General features: G+C 45.6%; 1 protein-coding gene across 1 annotated transcript in view; it reads left to right on the forward strand.

The window, feature by feature from the left end:
- DYNC1I2 (dynein cytoplasmic 1 intermediate chain 2) overlaps positions 1-15,273 on the forward strand; it is a 174,205-nt gene extending 158,932 nt beyond the window's left edge. Inside the window, 4 exon segments of the mRNA XM_075317327.1 lie at positions 462-582; positions 585-601; positions 11,040-11,165; positions 14,652-15,273. Of these exon segments, the coding sequence (XP_075173442.1) occupies positions 462-582; positions 585-601; positions 11,040-11,165; positions 14,652-14,765 (378 nt within the window). The 3' untranslated portion in view covers positions 14,766-15,273.
- Positions 15,274-16,776: the final 1,503 nt, after the last annotated feature.

A 16,776-nucleotide genomic window follows, 5' to 3' on the forward strand; every position in this document is an offset into this window, starting at 1 on the left:
CCACTATCGTAAGCTTCCAGAGCAGTTCTCCTTATCATAGCTCTCACTTTCCTGAGCTGTGTGCTTGTTCAATTGCACTGTCATCTCAACATGCACATATAGTGATTACCGTGTAGACCTAAACACCTACCGAATTAATATGTAGTTCAGAATGCAGTTATTAAATCTGAGCTTTCAATGAAGGAGGAGCAACCATGAAGTAAGGAGACTGCAGAGCTCTGAGCTGCTCTAGAGGTAATTCGGGAATACCCCTTTTATGCAATTAAGACTTAAAAGTGATGATCCGGGTCTACTTACTACTTGTTTCAGAAGTGGCCGGTACCAGATCACCTCTTTAAACGCTAACGCAGGATGACTGCATACAAGATTTCTCATATACTGTCCTGGCTTTATAACTATTGCTGAATGCCATTTTTTGACTCCTGATCATCTTAACTTTTTATTTTGCTTTTGTCTTGTAGAATAACAAACCTTTGTATTCGTTTGAGGACAATTCTGACTATGTCTATGACGTCATGTGGTCTCCCACTCACCCAGCCCTGTTTGCTTGTGTGGATGGAGTGGGGCGATTGGACCTGTGGAACTGAACAATGATACAGAGGTAAGAAGGCAGCTGCAAAGAGGACTCTGCTCAGGTCAAAAAAATAAAGGGCTTTTACAAAAAAAAAAAATATATATATATATAGATATAAATATATAGAGATATATAGAGTTAGGTGTGTAAAGAGATATACATTATATATATATATAATGTATGTGTATATATGTACGTATGTATATAGATACATAGATAGATAGAGAGAGATATATTTATATCGTTTTGTTCAATTACTGCCCTGCTTTGATGGGGCATACGTGATGGGATGGGTTTGGATGAGGATAATTTGGAAACAGTTTGTCACTTCCCCTGAGTACTGGTAATTGAGATATACAGTATATGTATGTATGTATGTAATATATAAATTTATTTATGAATCATGGGGAGTCCAGATCCCTATCAATCCCAGGTAATGCAGGACGTCCTGGCTCCATGTTCACTGGAGAAGTTTGCGTAGAACGTCCATTTAGGACTCATGGTTCTCAGAGGTCCCTATTTAAATGATCTGCCATAAAATGTCATAAGGCAAAAAAGAAGTCCTCAATTAAATATACCCTTATGTGCTGGAAAAGTGGTGATATACGTATTACAGCTCATCTCTGTTTTCTGCAAGCCTTAACACTAGAAGTTCCAGAGAGGGGTCATTTGACATTTCTACCTTTGGAACCCAGAGACGGTCGAATGACCTGAATGATTTTAGCTAACATCCTATAATCACCGTATTTTGTTCTGTAATTAAGGCCATTACTGTCACACCACAGGAGGTTGTTGTTTTCCATTGAGTTTAGCCTTTTAGTTTCTAGTTAGGGGTACTTCTCACATAGCGTGATCGCTGCTGAGTCACGGTTTTTGTGACGCACTAGTGACCTCATTAGCGATCTCACTGTGACACTGAGCAGCGATCTGGCCCCTGCTGTGAGATTGCTGCTCGTTACACACAGTGCTGGTTCATTTTTTTTGGACGTTGCTCTCCCACTGTGAAGCACACATCGCTGTGTTTGACAGCGGGAACCAACGATCTGAATGTGCAGGGAGCAAGGAGCCGGCGTCTGGCAGCCTGCGGTAAGCTGTAACCGAGGTAAATATCGGGTAACCAAGCGGAGCCCTTTGCTTGGTTACCCGATATTTACCTTGGTTACTAGCGTCCTTTGCTCTCACGCTGCCAGTGCCGGCTCCCTGCACACGTAGCCGGAGTACACATCGAGTAAATAAGCAAAGCGGTTTGCTTATTAACCCGATGTGTACTTTGGCTAGGAGTGCAGGGAGCCAGCGCTAAGCGGTGTGCGCGGGTAACCAAGCACTTGGTTACCCGATATTTACCTTAGTTACCAAGCGCAGCATCGCTTCCACGCGTCGCTGCTGGCTGGGGACTGGTCGCTGGTGAGATCTGCCTGATTGACAGCTCACCAGCGACCATGTAGTGATGCACCAGCGATCCTGACCAGGTCAGATCGCTGGAGCGTCGCTAAAGTGTGACGGTACCCTTAGTTAGGTCAGTTTGGACTAAGGGTCATTTGACCTTTAGGGACTTCAAGGGGGGAGCTCGAAATTTCTGGGACTTCTAGTGTTAAAGGACCAAAATACCTTAGATGTCTTTCATTGAGGCCCACTGCTGTCTCTCCTGACCTCCCCACACACTGCAAGACTCTGCTTAGTGTCTTATCGCTTGGGAAAAGGATGGAGCTTTGATATTTGACAAGCCAGATCCTTCCTATCCTTCAAAGTGAGGAAAGAGTTAGAAAATCTTGAGATGTTTGGCCGATCCCACTGAAATCGACTGGACTAGATGACTTTTCTCTAAGGTCTTCTGTATCCGGCCATATGCAGAGATCTTAGAGTAACTAACCATTTGCAATTTTTATGTACAGTTAAGCAGTAAGAGCAGCAGAAATCGTAGCATCTGTCATTGTGTGCAAGACTAATAAAACCTTGTACTCGCTCATCACTAGTAATAATTACACTAAGATGCTCGGTACTAGAAACAAGCAGGTCGGACGCTCGGACCGGCTCAACTCTAGCACTGAAAGATAATGGAAGTCACTGGAAAACGCAAACATTTTTCCTGACGTCTTCCAGAAAAATACTAAATTTTCCTGCTGATTTCCATTATACTTCGTACTAGAGTCGAGCCCGTCTGAGAGTCCGACCTGCTGATTTCTAGTACCGAGCATCTTAGTGCTCGCTCATCACTAGTAATTGATAGAAAAGGCAGCCTGACAGCCTCAAAGTGGCCAGTTAAACATTTACTTGGCCCCTATAAAAATCATGCCACGCATATACATTTTAATGTTATGTTTGCTGAAAAATTTACTGTTTAATATGTATATGAGGGCGCTTTGGTGCACCCTTGGCACGGCCTATGGGTTGGTGCTCTGTTATAAGCTCAGATTTGCATAATAAGCCCAGTATCTTCTTTTGATTGATAGTGCAGACTTGGTAGTCAACTATTCCCCATTTCTGCGCTTGCACACAGACACTGCAGTAGTCCAGCACACACGCACACAATGACTGTGGGCACGTTCTGATTCCTGGCACCTGTCTGTGAAGTCTTAAATCCCTCTGTGAAGCCGCTCATTCACTATACGTCTGGGTGTGTCAAGTAGTGGCAAGAACCAGGCACCACATTTTATGCTCGCCTGCACTGACATTGTGAGCGTGCCTCTGGGTGGGTGTAAACGCACAAACGCAGCAACAGGGATTGATTTTTACACACTTCTCATTTTTACCAAAAGAGCACTGTCAATCAAGATATGAGACTGGGCTTAATATCCTTTATACCTCCTGCCGACTCCAACTCAAAAATATTTCCTGGATATCCATAGATTCCTTAACCAAGATTCTGCAAAAACCTTAGTGCATGCCCTCATCATCTCCCGCCTAGACTACTGCAACCTCCTGCTCTCTGGCCTCTCTATTAACATTCTTGCACCCCTCCAATCTATCCTAAACTCTGCTGCCCGACACTCTCATTAAGCTTTAATTGTGGCCATTCCCTTTCCTTCTTTTAACATAATTGAGGGTCATCGATATGTTAATTCAATTACATTGCAAATCTTAAGAGAAATCCGAAAAGTATATTCTGTTTCCCGTATTTTGCCTAGAATAGCGCGTTTTATACTAATTTCTCCAGTATAAAATCCCGTTACCTGCTCGGAGATGAAATAATTACAGCATTTCCATCTGCCTATGAAGATCGCTCTGATCTTGCTTTTATTTTTGCACCTCAAGTGGTTAACAAGCCGTTTGCTGAGAGACTCTTCAAGACTCATTAACACTTATTATTTTGTAATTGTGTTTGACTGATATAATAGATATGAATTGATGCAAAGATAATTATAGTTTCTTTCATTAATATCAAGGTAAAATATAGTATTTGCCATGGTGCAGGCTTTTGTCCTTTTGTATTTAGAAAGATTTTTAGGAAACTAGTATATTGATGTAATGATATATTCCATGTCACTATTTCTATGGCGTCTATAGATGAGTGGCTAGAAATGGCTATTGGGAGGCAAAAAGTCTTATTACCCCAAGTAGAGGGTGTGAAGACATGGACTCTCATGGGTTAAAGTGTCTTAACATTCAGCTAGACATGAAGATAGTTTGTTTATAGACTGGGGATAAGCCCCTCATTGTTTTTACAAGGCTCTTGTTGACTCATGTAATTGTTTTGGCCACTGGAGCCCAGACACCCAGATAACTCAATTATGTGAAGTTCCCATTGTATTACTTAAGGCCCAGTCACACTAAAGGTCCAGTCACACTAAGCAACTTACCAGCGATCCCAACAACGATAGGGATCGCTGGTAAGTTGCTAGGAGGTTGCTGGTGAGCTGTCACACTGCGACGCTCCAGCGATCCCACCAGCAACCTGACCTGGCAGGGATCGCTGGAGCGTGGCTACACGAGTTGCTGGTGAGCTCACCAGCAACCAGTGACCAGCCCCCAGTCTCCTAGTTACAGCACACATCAGGTTAATTAACCCGATGTGTGCTGCAGCTAAATGTGCACAGAGCAGGGAGCAGCGCACAATGCTTAGCGCTGGCTCCCTGCTCTCCTAGTTACAGCACACATCGGGTTAATTACCTGATGTGTGCTGCAGCTACATGTGCACAGAGCAGGAGCCGGCAGCACAGGCAGTGAGAGCGGCGGAGGCTGGTATCAAAGGTAAATATCGGGTAACCAAGGACAGGGCTTCTTGGTTACCCGATGTTTACATTAGTTACCAGCCTCAGCAGAAGCTGGCTCCCTGCTCACTGCACATTAGTTGTTGCTGTCTCGCTGTCACACACAGCGATCTGTGCTTCACAGCAGGACAGCAACAACTAAAAAATGGCCCAGGACATTCAGCAACAACCAACGACCTCACAGCAGGGGCCAGGGTGTTGCTGGATGTCACACACAGCAACATCGCTAGCAACGTCACAAAAGTTGTTCGTTACCAGCGATGTTGCTAGCGATGTTGCTTAGTGTGATGGGGCCTTTAGCAACATCGCTAGCAACATCGCTGCTAACGAACAACTTTTGTGACGTAGCAGCGATGTTGCTAGTGATGTCGCTGTGTGTGACATCCAGCAACAACCTGGCCCCTGCTGTGAGGTCGTTGGTTGTTGCTGAATGTCCTGGGCCATTTTTTAGTTGTTGCTGTCCCGCTGTGAAGCACAGATCGCTGTGTGTGACAGCGAGAGAGCAACAACTAAATGTGCAGGCAGCAGGAGCCGGCTTCTGCAGAGGCTGGTAACCACAGTAAACATCGGGTAACCAAGAAGCCCTGTCCTTGGTTACCCGATATTTACCTTTGTTACCAGCCTCCGCCGCTCTCACTGTCAGTACCGGCTCCTGCTCTGTGCACATGTAGCTGCAGGACACATCGGGTTAATTAACCCGATGTGTGCTGTAGCTAGGAGAGCAGGGAGCCAGCGCTAAGCATTGTGCGCTGCTCCCTGCTCTGTTCACATTTAGCTGCAGTACACATCGGGTAATTAACCCGATGTGTTCTGTAACTAGGAGAGCAAGGAGCCAGCGCTAAGCGGTGTGCGCTGCTCCCTGCTCTGTGCAGCTGCACCCTGTACTCTATACCCTATATATGTACCCTGTGCAGCTGCACCCGGTGTGCGCTGCTCCCTGCTCTGTGCACATTTAGCTGCAGCACACATCGGGTTAATTAACCCGATGTGTGCTGTAGCTAGGAGAGCAAGGAGCCAGCGCTAAGCATTGTGCGCTGCTCCCTGCTCTGTGCACATTTAGCTGCAGCACACATCGGGTAATTAACCCGATGTTTGCTGTAACTAGGAGAGCAGGGAGCCAGCGCTCAGTGTGCGCTGCTCCCTGCTCTCTGCACGTGTAGCTGCGTGCGCTGGTAACCAAGGTAAATATCGGGTTGGTTACCCGATATTTACCTTAGTTACCAAGCGCAGCATCTTCCACGCAGCGCTGGGGGCTGGTCACTGGTTGCTGGTGAGCTCACCAGCAACTCGTGTAGCGACGCTCCAGCGATCCCTGCCAGGTCAGGTTGCTGGTGGGATCGCTGGAGCGTCGCAGTGTGACATCTCACCAGCAACCTCCTAGCAACTTACCAGCGATCCCTATCGTTGTTGGGATTGCTGGTAAGTTGTTTAGTGTGACTGGACCTTAAGTGAATTGCTAGATGTGAGGTAACTTACCTGTCCCACCCTTTGTCTCTGGTTATTTGAATATAGCTTGAAATTCATCCAATAAGAGAAGCAATCTTGTACAACCAATCCGATAAGGGCACAGTATATCCAAAGGGAAGGCTATGGCTATAAAAAGGGACTTCTTTAAGTCACCAGTTGTTGATGGATTTTGCATGATCCAGTCTAAGCTCTTAGTAGCTGGCTAGAGGATCAGAACCAGGATACCTTGTGGACTCGGCCTAGGGACTTTGGCTCCGACTAGAGGAACACTTGGCTACATGACTTCAAACCAGAGACTACTTAAGGAGGAAACCCAGGTTGGGACAATTCAGTCTGGTACAGACTTTGCAGACCTCAGCCAGCTTCCTAAATCTGGCATTATTCCAGTCTCGGTGGGTGCCCGCCGAAAGCGGGGTGCTGCTGGTTTGGAGTAGGTAGCCCTGGAACCTCTGAGGCATTGTCATTCTAAATCCCTGGTAAGCCAGCGGAAGGGTGATACTCTGTTGCCTGTTACATTTGTGTGTTTTGCTGGTTATGTGTTTATGTGCCGTTAATTGTTTTGGGGATCCAATAAAGTCTTAAGGTCCAGTCACACTAAGCAACTTACCAGCGATCCCAACAACGATAGGGATCGCTGGTAAGTTGCTAGGAGGTTGCTGGTGAGATGTCACACTGCGACGCTCCAGCGATCCCACCAGCAACCTGACCTGGCAGGGATCGCTGGAGCGTCGCTACACAAGTTGCTGGTGAGCTCACCAGCAACCAGTGACAAGCCCCCAGCGCCGCGTGGAAGATGCTGCGCTTGGTAACTAAGGTAAATATCGGGTAACCAACCCGATATTTACCTTGGTTACCACCGCACGGAGCTACACGTGCAGAGAGCAGGGAGCAGCGCACACTGAGCGCTGGCTCCCTGCTCTCCCAGTTACAGCACACATCGGGTTAATTACCCGATGTGTGCTGCAGCTAAATGTGCACAGAGCAGGGAGCAGCGCACAATGCTTAGCGCTGGCTCCTTGCTCTCCTAGTTACAGCACACATCGGGTTAATTAACCCGATGTGTGCTGCAGCTACATGTGCACAGAGCAGGAGCCGGCACTGACAGAGCGGCGGAGGCTGGTAACAAAGGTAAATATCGGGTAACCAAGGACAGGGCTTCTTGGTTACCCGATGTTTACTGTGGTTACCAGCCTCCGCAGAAGCCGGCTCCTGCTGCCTGCACATTTAGTTGTTGCTGTCTCGCTTTCACACACAGCGATCTGTGCTTCACAGCGGGACAGCAACAATTAAAAAATGGCCCAGGGCATTCAGCAACAACCAACGACCTCACAGCAGGGGCCAGGTTGTTGCTGGATGTCACACACAGCAACATCGCTAGCAACGTCACAAAAGTTGTTCGTTAGCAGCGATGTTGCTTAGTGTGACGGGGCCTTTAATATTGTGATTCCCTCACCCTGTGTTGTCTGAGTGGTGTTCCGCCCACGGTTAAGGAGGTCGTGCGTTCAGTTAGGATGAGACCTGGGCCATGCTGTCTTTCTAAAGGCGGCCAGGCCAGCGGACGAGAGCACCCACTGACCCCCGTGTCTTCACAGAGGGCTCAGCTGCTGAATCTTTTCTGTTCCTTGCCTCAACGTATCAGATAAAGCTGCAGAGAAGCTAAGTAAGATGCATAAACCAGCTCCTGATCACAGGAATTTAAGGGGTTGTCGGTAACTAAATGGGTAGAAGTGCAATGAGCTTGTAAAAATGAGCCACTGTTGTCATCTCATTAAAAATCCTCTCTCTTCTCAAGAACGCAGGGTTTTTAATTTTATAGTTGACAGCTCGTTGTCTAGGTTACCGACCACTTCGGCAGAGGCTGGTTTCCTTGCCAGTGCGGCTCTGAAGCTGGAGAGATCACTGCCTCTGGCGGCTTCTCCAATTCTGTAGCAGCAAGGCCGTCTCTCCTACCAGAATTAGAGATCACTCAGCCACAGGTTCAGCCATGACTGTGGCCCAGAGCGAGCAATCTTAGTCAGCAGTTCACCAAACCACAACGCAGGAGGCAGGGAAGCGGTGCGCTCCTGAAGAATAAAATTGAATACACAATGGCATTAAGGTCACGTTCACAGTATTTGGTCAGTAGTTGATATCAATATTTTTAGCCAAAATCAGGAATGTAAGAAGAATCAGATGAAAAGTATAATAGAAACTCAGGCACCACTTCTGTATTTATTACCCACTCCTGGTTTTGGCTACAAATACTGATGTTAAATACTTACCAAATATTTATCATCTGAACATGGCCTTACAGAGGATCTGTCATCAGGATTTCACCTCAAAACTATAAGTGTATTTTGCTCTTTCAAAGACAAGTTCAGCAATGTCTTTACATGGCCGGCCTGTTTCCCCGTTACTGATAAATCAGTGTTTAAATTGATAAACAAATAAGGCTGAAGAGCTATTTGTAGATCTGAAGCTTCTGACATTCCATCTCTATTCCCCTCCCAGCTCCGCCGCCTCCTGCTTGACTCACTGCCTCTATGTTGTGTGGCTTCAGTCATCGGTGAAGCAGCAGAAGGCGGTGGCTCTGGGTGGGGAATAGAGAGCTGGAGTGACGGAGCCTTGAGATCCACAAATGGCTCTTCAGTCTCATTTGCATATCAATTCAAACACTGATTTCTCAGTAAGGCTATGTGCGCACTTTGCGTTCTCTGCAGTGAGAAAAGAACGCACCCTCTGGCAGACTGGACACTGCGTTTTGTAAAAAAAAAAAAAAATGCATCCACAACGCATGCATTTTGGATGCTTTTTTTATGCATTTTGCGTATGTTTTGGATGCATTTTTGACAGTGCGTTCCTCCGGCAATTCAACTCTGCTACATGCCCGCTTACAGCAGACACAGTCAGAGCTGGGCAATGAGAATGAACTCGGATGAACTTCACCTGACTTCATTGTCATACCGCTGCTCTATCTGTGTGTGGCATCCTGATTAGCAGTCACCGATGAAGGACTCACCGGTGACCGCTAATCCCCTGAGTGACTGAAGTGAGCAGCGCGATTAGCGCTGCCGTCACCACACACATCCCGACATTACCGCCTACATCACCGCACACATCTCGACATTACCGCCTACATCACCGCACACATCCCAACATTACCGCCTACATCACTGCACACATCCCGACACTACAGCCCTCATCATCCCCACACACATCCCGAGACTACAGCCCTCATCATTCCGGCACACATCCCAACACTACAGCCCTCATCCTCACCGCACACACACCGGCACTACCGCACCCATAATCACCGCACACACACACCGGCATTACCATTACCTCAGTGATGTCCCCGCTTACAGCGCGATTCACTTCAGTTGATGCGTGGAGCTCACAGGATCGGCAGTGTTCTACTGCCGCTCCTGTCAGCTTCATGTAGCAGAGCTGGATGCGTCGCGTGGGACCTCGTGTGGATTACGCCGGACCTGGAAGGGTATTTGAGGATTTTAATAAAGTGGTGAAAGAGGGTTTTTTTTTGTGTTTTATTCCAAATAAAGGATTTTTTCGTGTGTGTGTGTTTATTTACTTTCACTTACAGGTTAATCATGGAATGTGTCTCATAGACGCCTGCCATGATTAACCTAGGACTTAGTGGCAGCTATGGGCTGCCATTAACTCCTTATTACCTCGATTGCCACCGCACCAGGGCAATTCGGGATGAACCGGGTAGAGTCCCGGGACTGTGGCATCTAAAGGATGCGGCAATTCCGGGCTGCTGCTGTCTGATATTGTTAGGCTGGGGGGGCTCCCCATAACGTGGGGCTCCCCATCTTGAGAATACCAGCCTTCAGCTGTGTGGCTTTACCCTGGCTGGTATCAAAATTGGGGGGGCCGCATGTCGTTTTTTTTTTTTAATTATTTATTTTACTGCACGATATAGACCCGCCCACCTGCGGCTGTGATTGGTTGCAGTGAGACAACTGTCACTCAGCGTGGGGGGGTGTCTGACTGCAACCAATCATAGGCGCCAGTGGGTGGGGGAAAGCAGGGAATACCAGATTGAATAATGAGCGGCCGGCATTTTCAAAAGCGGAAAAGCCGCTGGAGCAGTGTGAACGCCGTGCAGCGCTGCGCCGGTGATCGGGGATCAGTGAGAGGGGGAGAGACTGACCGACGGACAGAGACAGACAGACAAAGCGACCAACTCACAGAGAAAGAGACCGACTGCCGGACAGGGAGATTCACAGACATCCACAGACAGAGACTGAAAAGACCTGCGTTTTGCTTGTCAAAAAAGCTTGCGGAACACAGCAAAAATGCAGTCCAAGTGCATTTTGGTTGCGTTCTGATCCACATCATTGATTTCAATAGGTGGACAATGTAGGTTACAACGCACAAAAGTGACATGCTGCTTCTTTTTCCGCAGCGATTTTGGGCATCCAAAACGCTGCATTTACAAACGCAGCGTGTGCATTGATTTTTTGGCTTTCTCATAGACTTTACTGGGGAAGGAAGCTAAACGCATGCAATTTGGCACTGAAAACGCTGCAGTTCAAAACGCAGCGTTTCCGCGGAAAAAACGCAACGTGCGCACATAGCCTAACAAAGGAAGGGACTGGCCATGTGAAGGTATTGTTGGACTTGTCTTTGAAAGAGCTACATGTGCACATAAATATGGACGGTGATATTCCTGCCGGCAGATCCCCTTTTAGAGGGAATATGTCATAAAAATTTGATCCATAGTTTAAATCAACTTTTTATATATATAAAATAAATAATATATAACATATCTCTTGTCTATTGAACAGGTTCCTACAGCCAGCATTACAGTTGAAGGAAACCCAGCTCTCAATCGGGTCAGATGGACTCATTCTGGTAGAGAGATCGCAGTGGGAGATTCAGAAGGAGAAATCTTTATCTATGACGTGGGGGAGGTATGTTGTGTTGGATGATCGCCTTCTGGTGTGACTATGGTTCTGTGTTTACAATTACAGTGTACGGAGGAATAGCTGACTAAAGTTTCTTACAATAGCTGACTTTTAACAAAGTTTTTGAGGTGTAAAATTGCTTGATGTATTACTTTAGAATCTGTGTAGCAGTCATTTCACCGTTCTTCTGATACAGTGCTCCAAATCCGCAGCATGGCTATAGAATTTAATGCTGAAGTGCTGCATTCCTGCAGCCACCACTAGAGGGAGCTCTCTGCATACTGTTTTTATTAAGTAAGCTGCCCCTAGTGGTCACGAAACAGACTGTCCAAAGCATGCAGATGACATTAGTAATATTTCATCCGCTTCTGTGGTCATATAAATAATCGGAAACATCCACAAGAAATCTTTCCCCTTTAAATTCATATAAATTAAAACATTAATCAGTACAGAATTTTGGACTGAAAAGCATATAATGAAATTCTCTGAAAATTGTTAATATCCTTTTAGGCTAGTTTCAAACTTGCGTTGAACGGCATCCGTTGCATTGCGTGACGGATGCAACGGATGTGTTGCATATAGTGGCACAACGGATGCAACGGATGCTGCAAAACAACGGAATCCGTTTTGATTTTTTTTTTTTACTTACAGTTTTACCGGCGGCAGACTATTGTGAACGATCAGCTGATCGCTCCCAGTAGCCGACCGCCGGGTGATCAGCTGATCCCTCCCTGCAGCCAACCGCCGGGTGATCAGCTGAACGTTCGGCCACTGCGAGCCAAAATAAAGTTTGTGATTTAAAAAAAAAAGCGCATGCGCAGTGAAATCCAGAGGATTCCGCTGCTCAAAACAACGTTACATGCTGCGTTCCTCCCGCTTGGCGGAAGCAACGGAGCGTCGCCCAGCGGAAGCAACGTAGGTCCTTTCGGTACAATCCGTCAACCATACAAGTCTATGGGAAACAGCGGAATCCGTTAACGGATTCCGCTGTTTTCCAAAAGGGCGGATTGTAACGGAAGGAAAACAACGCAAGTGTGAAAGTACCCCAAATAAGAAAGATGCCCTGAAATGCATCTCCAGGGGCTGCTGCTGTAGTCTCAACTTTAAGGCACTCTTTTAATTAGGGAATCTGTCAGCAGGTTTTTGCTATGTGATCAGAGAGCAGCATGATGTAAGGGCTGATACCCTGATTCCAGGGATATGTCACTTACTACTAGGCTCAAAGCTGACTTATGACCTCAACTTAACTTTGATGTGGTCTTAAATTGGTGCTTGGGGAAAAAAATGAGAACTATGAACCCTGCCATCAAAATTAGCTCATTGACATTCTTTAACTCCTTTTGCACTACAACTGTAAAGTGAAGCACAAAGTCCTGTAACTGCTAAATTGTCCATAATATTTTCATTAAAACCAATTGTAAAAATGATTTTTAACCAAAAAAAAATGCATTTAATTAATAAAAAAAATTGTCAATATTCTTTGCACTTGCAATTTTTTATTTCTTGTTTTGAAAGATAGTCTGTCAGCAGTTTGTGAGCTGGAATCTGCGAGCATGATGAATTGGGGATGGATTTTCTGATTCCAGCGAAGTCACTTACTGGACTGCTTTGTGAAGATTTGATAGAATCCCTGTTTCCCCTATTGTAGCTATGAGTGCAGTGTATAACTCCGCCCACACCCCTGATTGGTGGCTTCCTGTGTACACTGTGCATTAACAAGCTACCAATCAGTGGTGAGGGCGGGGTTACACAGATAACCTAGATTACATGGCAGGAGACACCTAGTCTTGTAGTGATGATAATCTCCTGCTGATAAAATAATGATTGTATTGAAAACAAAAGCTGCTGAGCAAGTGATACATCCCTGGAATCAGGCTCACTACTCCTAGATTACATAGCAAAATTCTGCTGACAGATTCCCTTTATATAAGTGCACAAGTATTGGATTTGGGCTCTTAATTGCCAGTATGCTTCTTTTAAAGGGAAGGTATCGTAAAAAAAAAAAATCAATAACTGAAAAAATGTAAAGTAGTAATGTTTTAATGTTTTGTTTAAATATTATTTGTTTTTAATTGAGCAAAATATAAAAAAAAAATTAAAAAGTTTGATATTTTCCACTGTTAAACACTAGGGGGAGCAGCTGCTGAAATCCTACAGAAATCGCACTGTAAAAAAAAGCTCAAAATTAAAGCCTGCAGTACAGTGGGTGGAGTCTGCTCTCCTGTGTGTGATATCACACCTCCCCCTCCTAATCTGAGTGTTTACAACAGATAACAGAGAATGACATGTAGGGACATAGTGCAGAGCCATTTTGTTGATGACCACAAATGTCTAAAGTGTCACCAAGGACAGCAGGAGTATCACACAGGATAGGATTAGATACACAACTCAGCAGACAGTATCACACAACATAGGATTAGATACACAGCCGTGCAGACAGTATCACATGATAGGATTAGATACACAGCCATGCAGACAGTATCACACAATAGGATTAGATACACAGCCCTGCAGACAGTATCACACAGGATAGGATTAGATACACAGCCGTGCAGACAGTATCACACAGGATAGGATTAGATACACGGCTTAGCAGACAGTATCACACAGGAGATTAGATACATAGCTATGCAGACAGTATCACACACACGATAGGATTAGATTCACAACCCTGCAGACAGTATCAGTGGTACACACACAGGTACTCACATGCAGTGGCACACACACACACCACACACACCACACACACCACACACACCACACACACCACACACACACACACACACACACACACACACACACACACACACACACTGCAGCGGTGGCAGGCAGAGCGGGGGGAGCTGCGGTGGTGGGGGGAGCTGCGGCGGCGGGCAGAGAACGGAGGGAGGATGGAGTCATTGGAGACGGTAACGGCGGGGGGGAAGGGCTGCGGCAGTAGCGGGGGCAGAGCAGGGGCTGGGGAGAACTGAGGGATGTGATGTCATCGGAGACGGTAATGGGGGGAGGGGAGGGGAGGTGGACCGTACTCACACATCCCGGCGGTTGACAGGGGTATAGTGGAGTAAACAGCACACGCTGTGAGCTCCACAATAATGGCGCTGATCTCATCTCCTGCTGTGATCTGTGAAACCCAAGGGGTGCGTCCAGGTCACAGCAGACGCCCAATGTAACGTACTGCATGGGGTCTGATCCCGACTACTGTTCTCTATGCACAGGGGCTACCATAAAGGAATGAGTTACTGTCGTTACACACACGGCAAATCCATGATGGCAGCCCCCAGAGCCTCCAGTAAAATAAGAATTAAATAAAAAGTAAATAAGCTGCGATTTTCATTTTGTATTAGAAATACTTGATTTCATAATCACTATTTTTAATACAAAAATAAAAAACCGCGACACCTTCCCTTTAATGAAGAATCAGGTGGCGACTTTTTGATACTTTTCAGGCTATATGGTTTCTGATGATTTATCCTCTTGTTTATTTCACAGCAAATTTCGGTTCCTCGAAATGATGAATGGACCCGCTTTGCAAGAACACTTGCAGAAATTAATGCCAACAGGGCCGACGCGGAGGAGGAAGCCGCAAACCGCATTCCTGGTTAAATGTTGGTGTGACATCAGCCGAGCCGCACCGACCTGATATACCCTCCGGAGCGCTAGCATGTATCTGTCCAAAAGATAAATTAAGAAGTCGTATGTGGATAGGATCTGTGGACTACAATGTTTTATAAACTTCATTGCAACCAAATGCAGTGTCCCTTTTTATTTGTTCCTCCAGGTCTGTCCTCCGGTCATCCCTTTTCTATGTGTCGTCCGCCTCTCTATATACCTTCACTGTCAGACGAGCGGCTGCTCAATGTATTTCCACTTTTTAAAAATTAATCCATTTAACTTACTAATATAAATCCTATTTTTAAACTGAAAACCCCCTTATCCCTCAGGAAAGCACTATACTAGGGCTGTGTATCTGCTCCAACGTTTGCCGTGTTCCCGGCACTCACCGAACTTCTGCATGCAGCGGACACTTTTTTTTTTTTTTTTTTGTTTTTTTTGTTAATACCGTGACCTAGTCTGCCATTTTATTAAAGGAAAAAAAATGTTTCTAACTTGATATTTGCAATGCGTGTCGTATTTTCTCTGGTATAACTTGATAAAACCAATAGATTTCTGTATATGCGCTGCCTACTACATAATACCGATATCCTACAACACATGGTATAAAACAATGACCCAAATTTTGGTGGTAGTCGCGTACGTGTGGAGCACTGCGCCACAAAGGCAGCAGAAAAATAGTAACCTGTAGAAGGTGCATTTGCAGTCAAAATTATTCAACCCCCATTAGAAAGGGTTTTTTTTAACAAAATTCACTAATGTTCTGTTTGCGATAAATCAAACAAGAACATTTAAAATGTTTCATCACAATATAAGAAGTTTTCAAAAGCCACAAAAAATGCCACTTTTAATGATTACTGTGGTCTCAGAATTATTTACCCCCTGCACACCATGCGTCATTAGTACAAAACCTAGAGTAAAAACAAATGCGCAAATACCCTGTAGTAAGTAAATAATAATATGTGGAAATTTAGGGGTCATCCTGATTTAAAGGAAACCTGTCAGGTGCAATATGCACCCAGAACCACGAGCAATTCAGGGTGCATATCACTAATCCCTGCCTATCTGTCCCTGTATCTAGTAGCATAGATAAATAGATCTTTAGAAAACATATTTCTGAAGATCCTTTATGATATGCTAATGACGGCAGGGACTAGTCGCAAGTAGCGATGAGCGAACCTGCAGATGTTCGGGTCCGGCCGGACTATTAAAATAAAAAAAAGTTCTGGACTGGACTTGAACCCGAACATCTGCCTAGACACCAAACCCCCATATAAGTCTAAGGGGACCCGAACATTACCTGTAAAATAAAAGGGTTAAAGCGGGAGAATATACTTACCGAGCCTCCTGCACAGCTGGAACGCTACTTCGGGGTCCGCTCATCAGTCTTCATACATATTCTCGGCTTTCCTCACCCACTGACAGCTCTGATTGGCTGCCGGTAGACCACACCCCCACCCTCTAACAGCACCTGTGATTTTTTGGACTCGCCTGCGCTGTATGATTATAGTGGAGGGTACAATAAATAAAATAGTGAAACCAGCACAGGTAAGGCCACGGCTACAGTCTGCCACCCCTAGCCGTAGGCTTATCTTGGCTGTGTATCAAAATAAGAGGAACCACATGCAGCTTTTTTTTTTCTTTATTAAATTAATTTTTTTTTAAAAAAAAAAAAAAGACGCGTGGTTCCCCAAATTTTGCTACATAGCCACATATAACTGACAGTCGGGGATTGGTATTATCAGGCCAGGGAAGCCCATGATTATTGGGATCCCCATGCCTTCAGTATAGCTGCTTGCAGCCACCCTGGAAATATCGCATCCATTAGGTGCGACAATCCTGGGGCTTTACCCGCCACATCCCGATTGCCCTGGTGTGGTGTGGCAGTCGGGGGTAATAGGGGTTAATGACAGCTCACAGCTGTCACTAAGCCCAGAATTACTGCTGGGTAGAGGTCTATCACTACCCCCCAAATCACTTATCTTATAAGTTAAAAGAAATA

This window comes from Anomaloglossus baeobatrachus, chromosome 7 (genome assembly GCF_048569485.1).
Source record: "Anomaloglossus baeobatrachus isolate aAnoBae1 chromosome 7, aAnoBae1.hap1, whole genome shotgun sequence".
NCBI classification, from domain to species: Eukaryota; Metazoa; Chordata; class Amphibia; order Anura; family Aromobatidae; genus Anomaloglossus; species Anomaloglossus baeobatrachus.